The sequence below is a fragment of the Oncorhynchus tshawytscha genome, linkage group LG32, assembly GCF_018296145.1.
Source record: "Oncorhynchus tshawytscha isolate Ot180627B linkage group LG32, Otsh_v2.0, whole genome shotgun sequence".
Lineage (NCBI taxonomy): Eukaryota > Metazoa > Chordata > Actinopteri > Salmoniformes > Salmonidae > Oncorhynchus > Oncorhynchus tshawytscha.
Genome location: NC_056460.1, coordinates 9679074 through 9698792, shown reverse-complemented (window position 1 = coordinate 9698792; position 19719 = coordinate 9679074). Strand labels below are relative to the sequence as shown.

The following is a 19719-nucleotide window of genomic DNA, read 5'->3' as shown; positions in this document are numbered from 1 at the left end:
ATATTCTCATTTTAAACACACTACCACCAATACACACCACCCCACTCTCAGAATTCACTGTAAAAGATCATCCAAAAATAAGTGTCTGGGAGTTCTCTTTCGTAATTAATCAAACAGACTAAATTAACAAAAATTAAGCAAGTAAAGCTAAAGAAATTCTGCAGAAGCATTCATTGAGCAATTGAGGTAGTTAGCATAACATTCTTGTTTAAATGGGTATGCTAGGAGTCCTGAGACCGCATTTCTCCTCAAATGCCACGTCTTCCTTTTACTATCGACTTCGGAAGAAAGTTAAAGTCGCTGTCCCTCAACATGTTCTTACGTTTTTCCTTAAGAAACCAGTGAACCAGAAATGAGTTCTTAGATGTCAGAGTACCTGTTCAGAGCCGGAGGGCCCCTTGTCGAACATCTTGCGCGTGCGGGGGAACTGGTGGGAGTGGGGGCCTGTCCGCCCAGCGTGGGGGTGTAGGGGGTCGCGTGGGGGCTGTTCTCCACCACGTGTCGGGGTTTGGGCACCTCGTTGGTCAGACTGGAGCTGCTGGCACTGGGCATGGGGGGAGAACCACTGGGGGAAGAGGCAGATTTGGGAGGGAGAGGGAGGTTAGTGTAGGTGGCAGGAGAGCATTGGTGAGAAAATGAGGACGGTGGACGTAAAGTAGTGTGTGTGTGTGTGTGTGTGTCTGCTACGCCAATATTCCTGGTAGGGTTAAGAATATGATGACTGTGTGTAATATGAGTTGAGCGTGCGTCTTGTGTGTGTGAATGTCACTCACCCTGCCTGGTGGATGTGTGCCCCCTTGCTGGTGGGGCTGGCGGGGGCCGACTGGGTGAGAGAGCCAGAGTCCAGGATCCTCTGGGGCCGAGCGTTCATAGTGGCCTGGGGAGACAGAGACAGAGACAGGGCCTGAGAGACCGGCGACAGGAGGAGAAGAGGGAGACAGGAGGAGAAGAGAGATGGAGAGACAGGAGGAGAAGAGGGAGACAGGAGGAGAAGAGGGAGACAGGAGGAGAAGAGAGATGGAGAGACAGGAGGAGAAGAGAGATGGAGAGACAGGAGGAGAGAGAGATGGAGAGAGATGGAGAGACAGGAGGAGAAGAGGGAGACAGGAGGAGAAGAGATGGGAGACAGGAGGAGAAGAGGGAGACAGGAGGAGAGATGGAGAGATGGAGAGACAGGAGGAGACAGGAGGAGAGATGGAGAGACAGGAGGAGAAGAGGGAGACAGGAGGAGAAGAGAGATGGAGAGACAGGAGGAGAAGAGGGAGACAGGAGGAGAAGAGGGAGACAGGAGGAGAAGAGAGAGACAGGAGGAGAAGAGAGATGGAGAGACAGGAGGAGAAGAGGGAGACAGGAGGAGAAGAGGGAGACAGGAGGAGAAGAGAGAGACAGGAGGAGAGAGAGAGAGAGACAGGAGGAGAAGAGAGATGGAGAGACAGGAGGAGAAGAGGGAGACAGGAGGAGGGAGACAGGAGGAGACAGGAGAGATGGAGAGACAGGAGGAGAAGAGGGAGACAGGAGGAGAGATGGAGAGACAGGAGGAGAAGAGAGATGGAGAGACAGGAGATGGAGAGACAGGAGGAGAGAGACAGGAGGAGAAGAGGGAGAAGAGGGAGACAGGAGGAGAAGAGGAGGGGCGACAGGAGGAGAAGAGAGATGGAGAGACAGGAGGAGAAGAGGGAGACGGAGAGAGACAGGAGGAGAAGAGAGATGGAGAGACAGGAGGAGAAGACAGGAGGAGAGGGAGACAGGAGGAGAAGAGAGATGGGTAGACAGGAGGAGAAGAGGGAGATGGAGAGACAGGAGGAAGGAGAAGAGAGATGGAGAGACAGGAGGAGAAGAGGGAGACAGGAGGAGAAGAGGGAGACAGGAGAGATGGGAGACAGGAGGAGAGAGATGGGAGACGGAGAGACAGGAGGAGAAGAGGGAGACAGGAGGAGAAGAGGGAGACAGGAGGAGAGAGATGGAGAGACAGATGGAGAGACAGGAGGAGAAGAGAGATGGAGAGACAGGAGGAGAGGAGAAGAGAGATGGAGAGACAGGAGAGAAGAGGGGACAGGAGGGAGAAGATGGGAGACAGGAGGAGGAGGAAGAGAGATGGAGAGACAGGAGGAGAAGAGGGAGACAGGAGGAGAAGAGAGATGGAGAGACAGGAGGAGAAGAGGGAGACAGGAGGAGAAGAGAGATGGAGAGACAGGAGGAGAAGAGGGAGACAGGAGGAGAAGAGAGAGACAGGAGGAGAAGAGAGAGACAGGAGGAGAAGAGAGAGACAGGAGGAGAAGAGAGAGACAGGAGGAGAAGAGAGAGCAGGAGTACAAAAACAGAGGAATGAGAATAGCCATGAAGAGCTCAATGTAACATAAAACATAAGCAAACAGGCTACACCATACTTTGTCAGGAAACTTACTGTCCTATGTTCTGTAACTTGAACAGTTGGGTGAACTTCTACTGTATTTCAACATATTACCCTTCAACAAATGATCTATACAACAATACCAGCAACAGCCAGACACCTTGAAATCCTCCCGGTACTGCACCGATCAAGAACAGAATCAACGACAGTATACACTGTAACAGCTATTCACCAGAGGAGAGTAAAACTCAATAAGGGAAAGCTGATGAATAACAGTGAGTTGTTTACAAAAAGCCAGAGCAGAGAGAAAAACTTGGTTGGCTTTAGGAGATCCAGTTAACACCAGCAAACAAACACATTCAACCATCTGGAATTGCCTTTTGATTTGATTTCTATGCTAATTGCCAGTGGTAGTGTGTGTATGTGAGTTTTGCGTTTACGAGTTTGTTACTACGATACGTGTGTGTGTGTGTGTGTGTGTGTGGGGAGGGGTTGCGGCAGCATCAATTACTTGTGTTTGCAGGCGAGCGCTTCATTAAAAAGAAACACAGAAATGACAGTCGTTACGGACGGACCGTCACTACTCTGGGAGGCTTCACAAACTGCAGTATAAAATATGAATAAGGTGGGAGAAAACAAGTAATCATCACACCACCACCACACTGGCACATTGTAACGCCACACTAACACAGAGAAAGCATTTAGGCAACAATCTCTTAACATACACACAGGCACAAACAGACACCATCACACCATCACAGAGAAGCAGCATTTTTTCTTTTTGGACAGAAATCTTCAAAAAAGGGTAAACTTTCTCTCATCTCCCACTGGGAGCCTTTTGCTAAGTGTTAATTGAGATGCTCATATCAACTAAGGAACAATGGAGATTAGCTTTCCCTCTGTACAAAGCGAGTCCAGGTATAATTATTAAACAATAGTCACAGCAAGCGGAAGAAGAGGAGGAGAGAGAATAGCAAAAGGAGGAAGATGTGAAACGTGCCATTTCACCACAATCAGTAAGAGGAGCTGGTGATGAAGTCGGTTTGACAGCGTAAGATATTGAATTACCGGGATGTTATTTCCCATGTAACATACACAGCCATAATGATTCTTGCATGGAAGACAATAGGTATCGTTACCCCACAGACTAAGCTTCCTGTATGCAAAACATACCATTGTTCAGTGATTGTGTCCCATAATTGTATGGTATAAAGTGCTTGTCTTCGAACCGACGCGTTCCATGGCGCACCGTCATGGTGGGAAAACAACACGCGTATCGTTCCCCAACAGGCTTCTCAGCATAATGTATGCAAAACATAACATACAATTGCTGCGTAATTGTGTCCAATAATTGCATGTCATTTAAGTGCCCGGCTGGTTCAAACCAAGTCGTTCCACCAGCAGTGTGAACATAGTCATCTTCGCCGCATTGGTGCACGGTTTCCCCATAGACAACGCTTCCTACCATAATGCACTCAAAACATGACATATTGTTGCATAATTGCACGCTGCTGAGTTCAGACGCGTCCAGTTCCGCCCCCGGTGCACTTAACGGAGACGCCAACGCGGCAGCGCTGTGGAACATCCTGTCCCCCCCCCCCATCTCTCTACTTACTTCCCTTACTTATTCATCACTTCCAAAAGCCAAGCTAACAAAATACACACAACTAGAGAGATACTGTAGAGTATATATATAAACCCTGTTATCACAAGGGGCTTCCCGGCGGGCCAGGAGACCTGCAACCCGACTGCTACTGCAGCAGGCAACGTTCACAGCATCTAGGTCCCAAATGGCACCCTATTCCCCTATTTGGTGCACTCCTGGGCCCTGGTGAAAAGTCGTGCACTGTGTAGGGAATCGGGTGCCATTTTGGGATGCATCCCCAGCCAGTATCGCTGTACTTATGAGTGTTGAATTATTCAAAAGGGGGATTTAAATGTTCTGTGGCACAAAAGTACAGAACACCTCCCTGATCAACGATAATAGCCCTGTGAAGTGGTCTCAAACTGAGGTGTGATTGGTTGGAAAGGGGACGTGGTCTGATGGAAGGAGCAATCTGATTGTTGAGGGAGTACCGAGAGGGAGGGATTGTGGAAGTGAGAGTGGTGATTTTCTGCTGTGTAAGGCAGTAAGACCCAGAGATTGTGGGTTGAGAAGATAGTAGTGGGTAGGTCATGGTCTCATGCAGCGGGTTTTAGAGGTTTTTCTACCAGTATTTCCCCGAATGTGCAAGAGACATTCATCAAGCCTGATCCCAGATCAGTTTGTGCTCTCTTGCTAACTCCTACTGGTGGTCTGTGGGAGTCGGCACAAGAGAAAACCAGATCTGGGACCAAAAAGGGGTATTCATTAGGAACCAAACAGAAGCAAACAGGCTGAAATGGGAAGGGACTTTTGCACTTCTGCAATAAGAATCCCTGTCGAAGGCTAACATTCACCCACAACACACCGGGACGACTGATATTAGAGTGTGAGAGAGTAGCCAAGACTCCCATCCAAATTCTACTTCAATCTTATGATCAAAAAGTATGGACCACATACAAAAAAATTACCAATTAACCTTTAGGCTTAAACCTCTTAAGGGGCGGCAGGTAGCCGAAAGGTTGCTGGATCGAATCCCCGAGCTGACAAGGTAAAAATCTGTCATTCTGCCCCTGAGCAAGGCAGTTTTCCCCGGGGGCCAAAGATGTGGATGTTGATTAAGGCAGCCCTCCGCACCTCTCTAATTCAGAGGGGTTGGCTTAAATGCGGAAGACACATTTCAGTTGGACAACTGACGAAGTACCCCCCTCTCCCCCCCTAAAAAATGCACTAAATGTTCATTTGGAGAACATAGAGCCTGCGTGCGTTTCACACTTCCATCCTCGTTGGCACCTGGCAACTAGGCACTAAAAATCCTAATTAAAACAGAATTGGATTTGCTCGGTTGGACACTTAAACCAATGAGATCATTTCTCTGCTTGTCAAGGGAAGGCTGTCGAGAGCTCCGGCTTCTCCGGACGCGGGCTGCACCAAACCGCTACGCACTCCAGTCAATAATGTGTTTAGCACGGGACACTGAAAACCTGGATTGACACTTGTTTTTAAGCGTGTGTGTGTGTGTGTGTGTGTGTGTGTGAAGTTGTGGGTAGACCCTCTTTGTTCTTCCCTCTTTGTTCTTCCCTCTGAAGTGCTGTCAGGCTTAGGAGTGTGTGACGACTAGGTAAGTGGGAAGTGGAGAATCCCTGCATCCGTGTGAGATGGCTTTTTCATGTTGACGGGAGTAAAGTTGAGGTTTCCAGTTTTATCAGTGGCATGAACAGGATACACACGGCATACAGCGTCCAATGGAATGCTTTTACACGCAGGTTCTTTAGCGACAACGCAACAACAAGAACGCCAACATAAAGTCAACTCCTCAGTAGGATGCAATGGGTTGCATAAGCGTTATTACAGGAAGACAATTTACAGTGCAATAATTGTTTGTGCGCATCTGTATGTCACATCACAGACACAGTTTAAGTCGTCGCCATTCGCTTGTTCATTAACTTTAATTTCACCGGGTAAGTGGTTAGAGGGGGAAAAAAGTCTCTACGGCAATGATCATTTAGAGGTTAAATCAGTCCATTTGAACCTGAATGTATCGTGAGGGTGGGGCGGGGCTGATAAAAGAAGATCCTCCTAAAATCATCTTAGGAAGGAAAACCTTCGGGAGATGAAACAACCACTGCAATAGAGAGATGATAGTTCCTCCCGTGCTCATCTACAGGCGGATCAAAAGAGAAGGAAACAACAAAGAGAGAGAGGTGCATCCCAAATGACACCCTATTCACCATGTGGTGCACAACTTGAATAGGGACACATGCAGTATTTTGGGACACATGCAGAGATTTCACCTGCCCCATACTGCGGCATCATACATTAGAGTCTGTTGCAACGTTTCATACATTAGAGTCTGTTGCAGTGCCTCATACATTAGAGTCTATTGCAACGTTTCATACATTAGAGTCTGCTGCAGTGCCTCATACATTAGTGTCTGTTGCAGTGCCTCATACATTAGTGTCTGTTGCAGTGCCTCATACATTAGAGTCTGTTGCAGTGCCTCATACATTAGAGTCTATTGCAACGTTTCATACATTAGTGTCTGTTGCAGTGCCTCATACATTAGAGTCTGTTGCAGTGCCTCATACATTAGAGTCTGCTGCAGTGCCTCATACATTAGAGTCTGCTGCAGTTTCATACATTAGAGTATGTTGCAGTGCCTCATACATTAGAGTCTGTTGCAGTGCCTCATACATTAGAGTCTGTTGCAGTGCCTCATACATTAGAGTCTATTGCAATGTAATACAATAAGTCTGTTTTAGTATGGGGCTTCATACATTAGAACAGTCTGTGAGAATGCAGTGACCCTCATTACATTAGAGTCTGTTGCAGTGCCTCATACATTAGAGTCTGTTGCAGTGCCTCATACATTAGAGTCTGTTGCAGTGCCTCATACATTAGTCTGTTACAGCGTTTCATACATTAGAGTCTATTGCACTGCCTCATACATTAGAGTCTATTGCAATGTAATATCGAATAAGTCCTGTTTTTTTTTATATGGGGCTTCAGTGGGAAGCCCTAAAGATGAGATGAACAGTTCTAGGGGACTGCAAGGAACTGGTGTTGTCAGCAGCAGGAAATACAAGTGGGGTATGGTCTCTCTCCATGCTGTGATAATGAGGGCAGCCCAAAACTACAAAAATGGTTTAATTAAACCTCCTATAAGTCATAGATCAGGCTTCTCCTCGAAAGTGATCTGCAGTGGCTGGCCCGCATTAGTCTGTTGTAGGATACATTAGAGTCTATTGCGCCTAATAAGTCTTGCATTTGCAAAAAAGTGAACAGTTCTGGGGACGAGGTGGTGAAAATGTCAGGGAAGAGGGAGAATGAGTCACGGCAGGCTTCTCCTCTCTGCAGTGGTGTGTGCATTTGCACAAAAGTGTGTGGTGAAAATGTCAGGGAAGAGGGAGTGTGTGTGTGTGTGTGTGTGTGTGTGTGTGTGTGTGTGTGTGTGTGTGTGTGTGTGAGAATGAGAGTGGGTGTGCGTGAAACCACATGACCTTTTCAAAGCATAAAAACACCCCTAAAGAAAACCAAACAAACAGACACACAGCAGAGGGAGAGAGAACAGTGTGTGCGTCTAGTACCTTGTAGGCGATGCTGTTGAGGACCTTCATGGCCAGGTCGGACACCTCTGGGAACGGGTCGGCCGCCAGGTGCAGGAGAACCCTCCAGATCTGTGTGTAAACGCTGTTGAACGACACCCCTGCAAAGACACACACAGCATGATGACCCATACACATAACGATCCAACACTCACAGACAAATGTGACTTACCGTTAATACACACAGGCACACAGCATCAATTACCATCAATACGCACACACATTGAATTACCATTCACCTAATGACCCAACGCAGTGTGAAAACCATCAATATACATTAGCGAACATCTACATTCTGTATCCCATTCTCAACAAGCACGTAAACACAGCATGATTACCATCAATATTTGATTAGCGACCATCAATAACAGCCAACCTTCTCGCCATCTCATTTTCTCACGTACGCACACGGCATGATTTCCATCCACACTCAACAATCTCTCCCGCTCGCTCACTCTCTCACACACAAACACAACATGCTTAGTGATCACACTCAACCACTGAATTCCCCAGCATCATCATAGCATAGAAACGCCAACATCCAATTGATGCTAATCACTCGTCATCTAACATCCAAAAACATTCACTTCCCCTTAACTCAGTCATCTGCTGAGGTTTTGGAGCCAACATGGCTGCCGTGTCAGGTAATGTAACTCATTAATCAACACGAACAATGAAGGCAGCTGGCTTCTGCACCATTGCTGATTGTGACAGGAACATGACTGCCAACTGTCATCATTATGCGGAATATGAATGAGCAAGAGATCTGCTATTGTCTTTTTTTTACCTACCGAGGGCGACTGGTCTGTGTGTGTTTGTGAGAAAGTGTGTGTTCACTTTGACGATTAACTCCCTTCCTTTCCACCCAGGACTACCCCCCCCCTCCATATTTTATTTATCCATTTTCTCCCTGTCCTGTCGTCCTCTCTGCGGTGTCATCCCAAGCTGCCACTCAACCTGACAGAACACTGCAGTGCCGCGGAGCTGTGTTGGAGAGAGACGGTCACTCACCGGGTTTGGCCACGAAGGAGCTGTCAACATCAGTTTGTTTTGCTCCGGGCCTAAACCTGCCTGTCACCATTCTCTCTGTATAAGGAGTGCCCCCTCTTCTTCTAGTTCATTATTATGGCACATTGACTCTCAATTTGCAAGTAACACAGCACTCCCTCTCCCTAGTGTCTTTGCTGTGCCCATCCTCGCTCAAACATACATACATGATCTCTCTGCCTCTGTCTGTTGCAATCTTCTGTTCGTCTCGACGCCCGGCAGTGAAGGTATCCAGCTGTTAATTCTCTCTCTCTCCCTCCCTCCCTCTCTCCCTCCCTCTCTCCCTCTCTCTCTCCATCCCTCCCTCTCTCTCTCCATCCCTCCCTCTCCCCCTCCCCCTCCTCCCTCTCCCTCCCCCTCCCTCCCTCCCTCCCTCTCTCCCTCCCCCCCTCCCTCCCCCTCCCTCCCCTCTCCCCCTCCCTCCGTCTCCCTCTCCCCCCTCTCTCTCCCTCCCTCTCCCTCTCCCCCTCCCTCTCTTCATACTTGTAGATAGCGAACAGAATGAAAAATGTCCTTAGGGAGTTGAGTCACTTTATGCTGAGGGTAAGAGAGGACACTGTCTTAACCCCCTAGACAGGACACACTCTCTTCCTCCTCCAGAGGCTGTAGAATGAGGGACGTGTGAGGGGAGGCGTGGCAGGCTATCACGAACTGTTGCGGCTATCCAGTGCATTTCATAGAGACACAGTGTGTGAAAATCGGGTGCTCTGGTTAATAGTACTGCAGCAGATTGTAGTGTGGGTCGGGGGGGGAGCTGGAGGGGGAGGGCAAGCAGAGAGAGATAGCAAGGGGGGTAAGCAAGAGCGGAAGCATGAGAAGGAGAGAGAGAAAGAGCACGGGGGAAAGAGGGAGCGAGAAAGCAATCAAGTAATCAGGCAAGAGAGAGGGAAGCAAGGGAAAAAGAGTGTGTGCAAGCGAGAGCGGGTGAGCGAGGTAAAGAGGTGATTAGGTTCTAGCCCGGGGGCATGAATGTGATTAGGTGCTGCGGTAAACAGCCCTGGTGAGGAATGTGAAACACTGTTTCCCCGCCATTTAAACAGGGAAATACTCCCAGTTTTCACATAGACACATTATCACCACAGCACGCTACACAGTTCAACATGAGAGACTGTGACTACAGATCATTCCCAGGCTGAATTGTGTTCAGCAAGGCCTGGTATGAGGACCTTTGCAACATCTGCACAATTTTACAACCGTGTTATATCCGAAACGATCTTTCTCACTACAACCGCTACATTTGAAGCTTCCCCTGCAGTATTCGAACAAGACAGACATTTTTTCCCTCAAAGGTCATCTGCTAATGCATATTTAACACCCAGTCCAATATAAGTATTGGTCAGCCTCTGAAAGCTACGGTATATAACCCATTTCCTTCAATCAAACATGAGCATCTTAAATGCACTGACACAGGGAGAAGCTGAGCCAAGTCCTTGCTGTGGCCAAACAGAAACGTATGGGAGGATATCAGAACGCCTTAGAGTAGGTAGGGTTGCTCTGGGTGGTATTTTGCTGTGTAAGACATTTTCCTTTTTTATCTTAAAGGCCAGATTCACTAAGCGTTTCCAACTGTTATTTTCAGGAGGGAATAGAATCTCCTGTTTCTGTAGCGTGAGGCAGCTTGCTGTACAAGTACACTCTCTGGACAGAACGCTAGTCTCTCTCAGGGCCTTAAAGAGGTAGTTCTCCCAAAATTCAAAGTTTTAAGTCCATATGCTGTGCCATCTGTTGTGTTGTTTTGGGACAGTCCCTTTACAAAGAGCACTTCTAGCAACTACCAGGTATTGCCCAATCAATGATGTATTCTGTGGGACCAATCAGTCAACCCAATTGTGCTCCTGCAACACGGCTTGGCTCCCAAACAAGTTACATATCTAAATGTTGAGGCATCAAGTCAGCACTATGAAAAACCCTCTATGGTACAAACTAGAGGTCGACCGATTATGATTTTTCAACGTCGATACCGATTATTGGAGGACCAAAAAAACCGCTACCGATTAATCAGCCAATTTTTAAAATTGTAATAATGACATTTACAACAATACCGAATTAACACTTATTTTAACTTAATATAATACATCAATAAAATCTATTTAGCCTCAAGTAAATAATGAAACATGTTCGATTTGGCTTAAATAATGCAAAAACAAAGTGTTGGAGAAGAAAGTAAAAGTGCAATATGTGCCATGTAAGAAAGCTAACGTTTCAGTTCCTTGCTCAGAACATGAGAACACATGAAAGCTGGTGGTTCCTTTTAACATGAGTCTTCAATATTCCCAGGTAAGAAGTTTTAGGTTGTAGTTATTATAGGAATTATAGGACTTTCTCCCTCTATACCATTTGTATTTCATTAACCTTGACTATTGGATGTTCTTATAGGCACTTTAGTATTGCCAGTGTAACAGTATAGCTTCCGTCCCTCTCCTCGCTCCTCCCTGGGCTCGAACCAGCAACACAACGACAACAGCCTCCATCGAAGCAGCGCTACCCATGCAGAGCAAGGGGAACAACTACTAGAAGGCTCAGAGCGAGTGACGTTTGAAGCGCTATTAGCGTGCGCTAACTTCGGTTACACCAGTCTCATCTCGGGAGTTGATATGCATGAAGTCATAAACAGCGCAATGCTTGACGCACACCGAAGAGCTGCTGGCAAAACGCACGAAAGTGCTGTTTGAATGAATGTTTACGTGCCTGCTTCTGCCTACCACCGCTCAGTCAGATACTTAGATACTTGTATGCTCAGTCAGATTATATGCAACGCTGGACACGCTAGATAATATCTAGAAATATCAACCATGTGTAGTTAACTAGTGATTATGATTGATTGTTTTTTATAAGATAAGTTTAATGCTAGCTAGCAACTTACTTTGGCTTACTGCATTTGTGTAACAGGCAGTCTCCTTGTGGAGTGCAACGAGAGAGAGGCAGGTCGTTATTGCGATGGACTAGTTAACTGTAAGGTTGCAAGATTGGATCCCCCGAGCTGACAATGTGAACATCTGTCGTTCTGCCCTTGAAAAAGGCAGTTAACTCACTGTTCCTAGGCTGTCATTGAAAATAAGAATGTGTTCTGAACTGACTTGCCTAGTTAAAAATATATTATAATAAAAAAATAAAAAATAGGCAAATCGGCGCCCAAAAATACCGATCTCCGATTGTTATGAAAACTTGAAATCGGACCGAATTAATCGGCCATTCCGAATAATCGGTCAACCTCTAGTACAAACCCCATGCTGTTTGTTTATGCATGCCATGTCATAAGCTGCTAGCTGAGAGTCAGAATCAAGCACATAGGGAGGTAAGGACAATGGAAATAGAATGACATACTATTCTATGGTAAGATGCTAAACTGGACACAGGCATAGTGGGCGAGGGGCCAATTTCATACTCAACCTGTTAACCTCTTGAGCTTATGGCTCAATACTGCCCCCGTTGGAGGAAGTGCGTGCCCATAGTAAACTGAAAATATTTTTTTACAAAATTGCTAATATATGCATATAATAATAATTATTGAATAGAAAACACTCTAAAGTTTCTAAAACCGTTTAAATTATGTCTGTATGTAAAGCAGAACTCTCAGGGCAGCCTTTCTCCCAAACTCTCTTGTCAAGAGAAAAGTTGGGTCAACTTTGACGTCATCGCCCCCAACCTTCCCAGGCAGCTACCGATCTGGGAACAGTATGTATTTGTTCAGCGCGATGTCTGCTTTCAATTGGCACGTTCATTGTTTGAATTTTCGCTCCCTCATCCTTTGGCGGGCGAAAATGCCCGGTTCACTCTCACATACATGCACTCTATTGCGCGCGGCCGATTTGGGGAACGTTCTTTTCCAATAGACACCAGTTGAAGCCGGTTCGTTTGTTCGCGATGATCATTGTTTTACATGATAAAAACATCATTTTGCTCGATTCTGCACTTAGTTTGACCAGTTTAGTCAACATATAATATGTAATTTTGAAGATTTGATGCGCAAGAGTGCGGGACCAGAAGGAGCAGAAGTTATTTTGGGTGCATTTCAGCTGAAGCTGTTAGCATATGCTAATACAAAGACGCACAACTTGAAACCAAACAATGTATTGGGTAAGTATGACTCCTTCTACGTCTTCTGATCGAAGAACATCAAAGGTAAGGGAATATTTATGTGGTTATTTTGGGTTTCTGTGGACTCCAAACGTAGAGGAGACACTGCTAATATCTGAGCGCCGACTCATAGCATAGACTAGTGAACGAATTCTGTAACGTTAAAAATAAATGTAACACAGCGGTTGTATTAAGAAGAAGTGTATCTTTGTAACTATATGTAGAACATGTATATTTAGTCATGTTTATTGCTTGTTATCTGATGTTATCTGTCGGAGCTATCATAATTTCTCCGGACATTTTGAGTAGCATTTTTTGAAATGTCGTCATTGTAAACAGAGATTTATGGATATTAATGGCATATTATTGAAAAAAAAAAAATGTACTGTGTAACATGTAATATTACTGTCATCTGATGAAGATTTTCAAAAGGTTAGTGAATTATTTATTTTTTAATCCTACTTTTAAATTTTATATTTTCTGGGACAAAATGGCCGCCGCTTGCCTTTTGTTTCGGTGGTGGTCTAATATAAATGTGTGCTATGTTTTCGCCGTAAAACATTTTAGAAATCTGACTTGCTGGGTAGATGAACAAGGTGTTTATCTTTCATTTGAGCTATTGGACTTGTGTAGGTGTGGAGGTTAAATATTTCTAAGAATATTTTTTCGCATTTTGCGTTATGCTAATGAGCTTGAGCCGTAGTCACGATCCCGGATCCGGGATGGGTAGCATCAAGAGTTAAGAATGAATCAGACCTCATGATGGTGTTAGGGAGCCCAATGCAGCTTGGGAAGGATTTAGACAAAGGCTGAATGAACGCTAAACGCACCGGTCAAAAGGGTAGCGACAGAAACGTCTACCAGAATGTGAATAGTTTATTATCTTTTATATAAAAATATATATTTTATAACCATTTCCTGGTCATTTATTTGTCAGGTAAAGCGCATGCCACTGTGTCCTGAAAAGACCCATAGATGTGGCTGTGATGGACTTGTTCAATCCGGCTTCCCGTGGGAGTTGATTAATACTGGATTATTTGATTCATCTGAGTTAACGCAGCGGTGTGTTGCCTTGGGTCAGTGGTGCACTTGAGTGATGCGTGTTTAGTGTACTCATCTGTGAGCGCGCACACGCATGTGTGTAGCCGTGTCCTCGTCTTTTGGAGTCGTGGTTCCCAGATTTGGTCCTCCAGTACCCCAAAAGTACACATTTTCATTGTAGCCCAGACAACACACCTGACTCAACTTGTCAACTAATCATCAGGCCCTCAATGAGTTGAATCAGGTGAGTTTGTCCGGAGCTACAACAAAAATATGTACTTTTGGGGGGACTGGAGATGGGAACCACTGTTTTGGAGAACATTGTCAAATACAAGGGCAGTTTGTGTGTGAAGCAGGCCTTTCTAAAAATGGCAACAGAAGGTAGGGAATCCCCATCTCCCTCCCTCCCTCCCTCCCGTTGTTGGTGAGTTAATGCTTTTTCTCCACACACACAAACTGAGTGTCGGGACGCATCAAGGCCTCTGCCAATCACCACAGCATAGGGGAAACAGAGCGGGGCCAGCCCTCAGTGAGACCAGGAAAAGCACTCAGTCTTTTGGAGCCAGGGGCACCCTCGTGAGTTGAACAGTAGAGGATGGTAGGTTGAGAACGAGAGTCTTACCTACGGGTATGAGGGAATTGGAGCAAGAGAAAGGGAAAAGTATAGGAAGGCAGGGCTCCATACTGCGACCATTTAATCCCATTTTGACCTGGCTGTGCAGGTTAAAAAAAATTTATTGGTTGCATCGGTGCGAGCTGAACATTCATGACAAGGTCAACTCACTCAAAAGTTTCAAAACGTCCTATTTTTCTGGCGGCTAAAACCATTATTTGGTCAAACAGTAGAGTGCATTATGCTCAAAATTCCTGTAATGAAAGTGTCTGCCCAGCCCCTGTAACTGTTTCGCTGGTGCCTGTTATGATGCGCGAGCCACACGTTCTCCCACCCCCCCAAAAAAAGGGTTCTGATTGTATAACATTTAAAAAAGCAATTGTGGGAAAAAAACAGAGTTGGAAGCAACAACTGTTGAAGAGAGCTTTCTGTGGGTATCCTTTTTTCTCAACTCTATATATTGAGCTCAATAGCAAATATTTTACACTGAACAAAAATACAAATGCAACATGTAAAGTGTTGGTCCCTCATGTTTCATGAGCTGAAATAAAACATCTCAGAAATATTTCATACGCACAAAAATATTATTTCTCTCAAAATTTGTTTACATCCCTGTTAGTTGAGCATTTCTCCTTTGCCAAGATAATCCATCCACCTGACAGGTGTGGCATATCAAGAATCTGATTAAACAGCATGATCATTACACAGGTGCACCTTGTGCCGGGGGACAATAAAAGGCCACTAAAATATGCAGTTTTGTCACACACACAATACCACAGATGTCTCAGTTTTGAGGGAGCATGCACATGTCATGCTGACTGCAGGAATGTCCATCATAGCTTTTGACAGAGAATTTAATGTTAGTTTCTCTACCATTAGCCGCCTCCGTCATTTTTAGAGGATTTGGCAGTACGTCCAACCAGCCTCACAACCGCAGACCACGTGTAACCACGCCATCCCAGGACCTCCACATCCGGCTTCTTCACCTGCGGGATTGTCTGAGACCAGCCACCCGGACAGCTGATGAAACTGAGGAAACTGTCTGCAATAAAGCTCTTTTGTGGGGAAAAATGATTTCTGATTGGCTGTCCTTGCCCTGTGAAATCCATTGAATATCTTTCTGTTCGGTATATATGGCTTTGAGATATACAGTGCGCTTGAAATGCTCATCGCCACTGCTAGTAGTAGTAGGCCAGTAGTAAGGGTAGCGTAGGCCAGTAGTAAGGGTAGCGTAGGCCGGTAGTAAGGGTAGCGTAGGCCGGTAGTAAGGGTAGCGTAGGCCGGTAGTAAGGGTAGCGTAGGTTAGTCGTTTTCCTACCTATGAGGGAGTTGAGGGAGGAGTAGGAGGAGACTCGTCTCATCTTGTCGATGGTCTCAAAGGAGAGGATGTACTCATCGTTGTCAGGGCTACCCAGGGTGCTGCTGGCACTGCTGCTGGTGCTCAGGTTACCTGGAGAGAACGCCACCGGACCACCTAGACATACAAATTACAGTAGTTACACAAGAGAATAACTATACACTGAAACATACCATATTTTACCAGAATAAATATACCCTGAAATATACACTGCTCAAAAAAATAAAGGGAACACTTAAACAACACAATGCAACTCCAAGTCAATCACACTTCTGTGAAATCAAACTGTCCACTTAAGAAGCAACACTGATTGACAATAAATTTCACATGCTGTTGTGCAAATGGAATAGACAACAGGTGGAAATTATAGGCAATTAGCAAGACACCCCCAATAAAGGAGTGGCTCTGCAGGTGGCGACCACAGACCACTTCTAGGTTCCTATGCTTCCTGGCTGATGTTTTGGTGACTCTTGAATGCTGGCGGTGCTTTCACTCTAGTGGTAGCATGAGATGGAGTCTACAACCCACACAAGTGGCTCAGGTAGTGCAGCTCATCCAGGATGACACATCAATGCGAGCTGTCGCAAGAAGGTTTGCTGTGTCTGTCAGCGTAGTGTCCAGAGCATGGAGGCGCTACCAGGAGACAGGCCAGTACATCAGGAGACGTGGAGGAGGCCGTAGGAGGGCAACAACCCAGCAGCAGGACCGCTACCTCCGCCTTTGTGCAAGGAGGAGCAGCAAGAGCACTGCCAGAGCCCTGCAAAATGATCTCCAGCAGGCCACAAATGTGCATGTGTCTGCTCAGACGGTCAGAAACAGACTCCATGAGGGTGGTATGAGGGCCCGACGTCCACAGGTGGGGGTTGTGCTTACAGCCCAACACCGTGCAGGAAGTTTGGCATTTGCCAGAGAACACCAAGATTGGCAAATTCGCCACTGGCGCCCTGTGCTCTTCACAGATGAAAGCAGGTTCACACTGAGCACATGTGATAGACGTGACAGAGTCTGGAGACGCCGTGGAGAACGTTCTGCTGCCTGCAACATCCTCCAACATGACCGGTTTGGCGGTGGGTCAGTCATGGTGTGGGGTGGCATTTCTTTGGGGGCCGCACAGCCCTCCATGCCAGAGGTAGCCTGACTGCCATTAGGTACCGAGATGAGATCCGACAAGCATTTCGCTACACTCGCATTAACATCTGCTAACCATGTGTATGTGACAAATAAAATTTGATTTGATTTGAGATCCTCGGACCCCTTGTGAGACCATATTCTGGTGCGGTTGGCCCTGGGTTCCTCCTAATGCAAGACAATGCTAGACCTCATGTGCCTGGAGTGTGTCAGCAGTTCCTGCAAGAGGAAGGCATTGATGCTATGGACTGGCCTGCCCGTTCCCCAGACCTGAATCCAATTGAGCACATCTGGGACATCATGTCTCGCTCCATCCACCAACGCCACGTTGCACCACAGACTGTCCAGGAGTTGGCGGATGCTTTAGTCCAGGTCTGGGAGGAGATCCATCAGGAGACCATCCGCCACCTCATCAGGAGCATGCCCAGGCATTGTAGGGAGGTCATACAGGCACGTGGAGGCCACACACACTACTGAGCCTCATTTTGACTTGTTTTAAGGACATTACATCAAAGTTGGATCAGCCTGTAGTGTGGTTTTCCACTTTAATTTTGAGTATGACTCCAAATCCAGACCCCCATGGGTTGATAAATTTGATTTCCATTGATAATTTTTGTGCGATTTTGTTGTCAGCACATTCAACTTTGTAAAGAAAAAAGTATTTAATAAGAATATTTCATTCATTCACATCTAGGATGTATTATTTTAGTGTTCCCTTTATTTTTTTGAGCAGTGTACTATATGATACCAGAATAACTACTGAAATATACCATGATACCAGAATAACTATACCCTGAAATATACCACATGATACCAGAATAACTACACCCTGAAATATACCACATGATACCAGAATAACTATACCCTGAAATATACCACATGATACCAGAATAACTACACCCTGAAATATACCACATGATACCAGAATAACTACACCCTGAAATATACCATAGTATACTAGAATAACTATACCCTGAAATATACCATAGTATACTAGAATAACTATACCCTGAAATATACCATAGTATACTAGAATAACTATACCCTGAAATATACCATAGTATACTAGAATAACTATACCCTGAAATATACCATAGTATACTAGAATAACTATACCCTGAAATATACCATAGTATACTAGAATAACTATACCCTGAAATATACCATAGTATACTAGAATAACTATACCCTGAAATATACCATAGTATACTAGAATAACTATACCCTGAAGTGATGCATATGGAACAGTATGGAGAGTGAAAATAAAGTACTTGTTCTGCTCCGATTGTTTGATTTTGTGTGTGTATGTGTGTGTGTCTGCAGGTAAAGTGAAGTGTCAACTTTTTACTAGCTCAAGAAATGACCCCCCCAGCTAGAAAACTAGAAACTACAAGCTATTGACCGGACCTTCCATTCAAATCTCCCCAGCCTATTTTAACTGTCCGCCCGAGTCATCACACTCTATAACTCAACACAACTCCCCATTCCCATCGCCTGACTCACACAAAATGGCCACCATATATCCCTGGGACGGAGTGCATATTGAGATGGGGATTGGGAGTAGGCAAGGCAGGCTAAACGGATTGTCATGGTTGTTGGTGACAAGCACTGCTGCCAGTTAGAATGAGTGGACGATGTGGATTCAGACAGGCTGGAAGCGGTACGCTAACGTGCTAGCGGCTAGTATTACTCAGCATGGCTATGTTGACAGGGGCTTCAGTGAGAATGAGCTGACATCTGAGTCAGTCAGTACAGCAGGGGCTGAGAGAGGGTCAAGAGTGTAATCCTCCAATAATGTTGTGGGTGTATGATGGACATAGGCTATGATGTGTCTATGATGACGATGCTTCAAATCCCCTCAAGTCGTTCTTTGGGAAAGAAGAGAGGCAGTCACAGAGAGGAAAGAAGAGAGGCAGTCACAGAGAGAAAAGAAGAGAGGCAGTCACAGAGAGAAAAGAAGAGAGGCAGTCACAGAGAGGAAAGAAGAGAGGCAGTCACAGAGAGGAAAGAAGAGAGGCAGTCACAGAGAGGAAAGAAGAGAGGCAGTCACAGAGAGGAAAGAAGAGAGGCAGTCACAGAGAGGAAAGAAGAGAGGCAGTCACAGAGAGGAAAGAAGAGAGGCAGTCACAGAGAGGAAAGAAGAGAGGCAGTCACAGAGAGGAAAGAAGAGAGGCAGTCACAGAGAGGAAAGAAGAGAGGCAGTCACAGAGAGAAAAGAAAAGAAGAGAGGCAGTCACAGAGAGAAAAGAAGAGGCAGTCACAGAGAGGAAAGAAGAGAGAAGTCTCCACCCTTAAGTTGCTTTCTTTCTCTCCTTCACTGTCTCCTTCTCCCTCCTTTACAGTACATAACCACAGTTCTCTCTCGCCCGCCCGCCTCAATGTCATCCTCTCCGCCTCTCTCTCTCCTACCCTCCTCGTTGAGGTTGAGGTTCTGCAGGCTCTTGTTGAGGTTGCGTGCGGTGGTGGCAGCTCGGATGTTGGTGTAGGAGTTGACTGAACGCAGCCGAGGGATGGCGGGGCTGTCGCGCACAGGAGTCAGGTTACCAGGCTCTGTACACAGACACACACAGGAGTCAGGTTACTCTGTACACAGACACACACTGGAGTCAGGTTACCAGGCTCTGTACACAGACACACACAGGAGTCAGGTTACTCTGTACACAGACACACACAGGAGTCAGGTTACTCTTACACAGACACACACAGGAGTCAGGCTCTGTACACAGACACACACAGGAGTCAGGTTACTCTTACACAGACACACACAGGAGTCAGGCTCTGTACACAGACACACACAGGAGTCAGGTTACTCTGTACACAGACACACACAGGAGTCAGGTTACCGGGCTCTGTACACAGACACACACAGGAGTCAGGTTACCAGGCTCTGTACACAGACACACAGGAGTCAGGTTACCG

The 19719-nt window shown here is 46.0% G+C and overlaps 1 protein-coding gene across 1 annotated transcript in view; it reads right to left on the bottom strand.

Annotated features, from left to right (window-relative positions):
- The window catches only part of LOC112230310 (regulatory-associated protein of mTOR), a 242324-nt gene that overhangs the window by 31231 nt on the left and 191374 nt on the right, over positions 1-19719 (bottom strand). Inside the window, 6 exon segments of the mRNA XM_042310765.1 lie at positions 373-444; positions 447-565; positions 774-877; positions 7520-7638; positions 15634-15789; positions 19210-19350. Coding sequence (XP_042166699.1) covers positions 373-444; positions 447-565; positions 774-877; positions 7520-7638; positions 15634-15789; positions 19210-19350 — 711 coding nt within the window.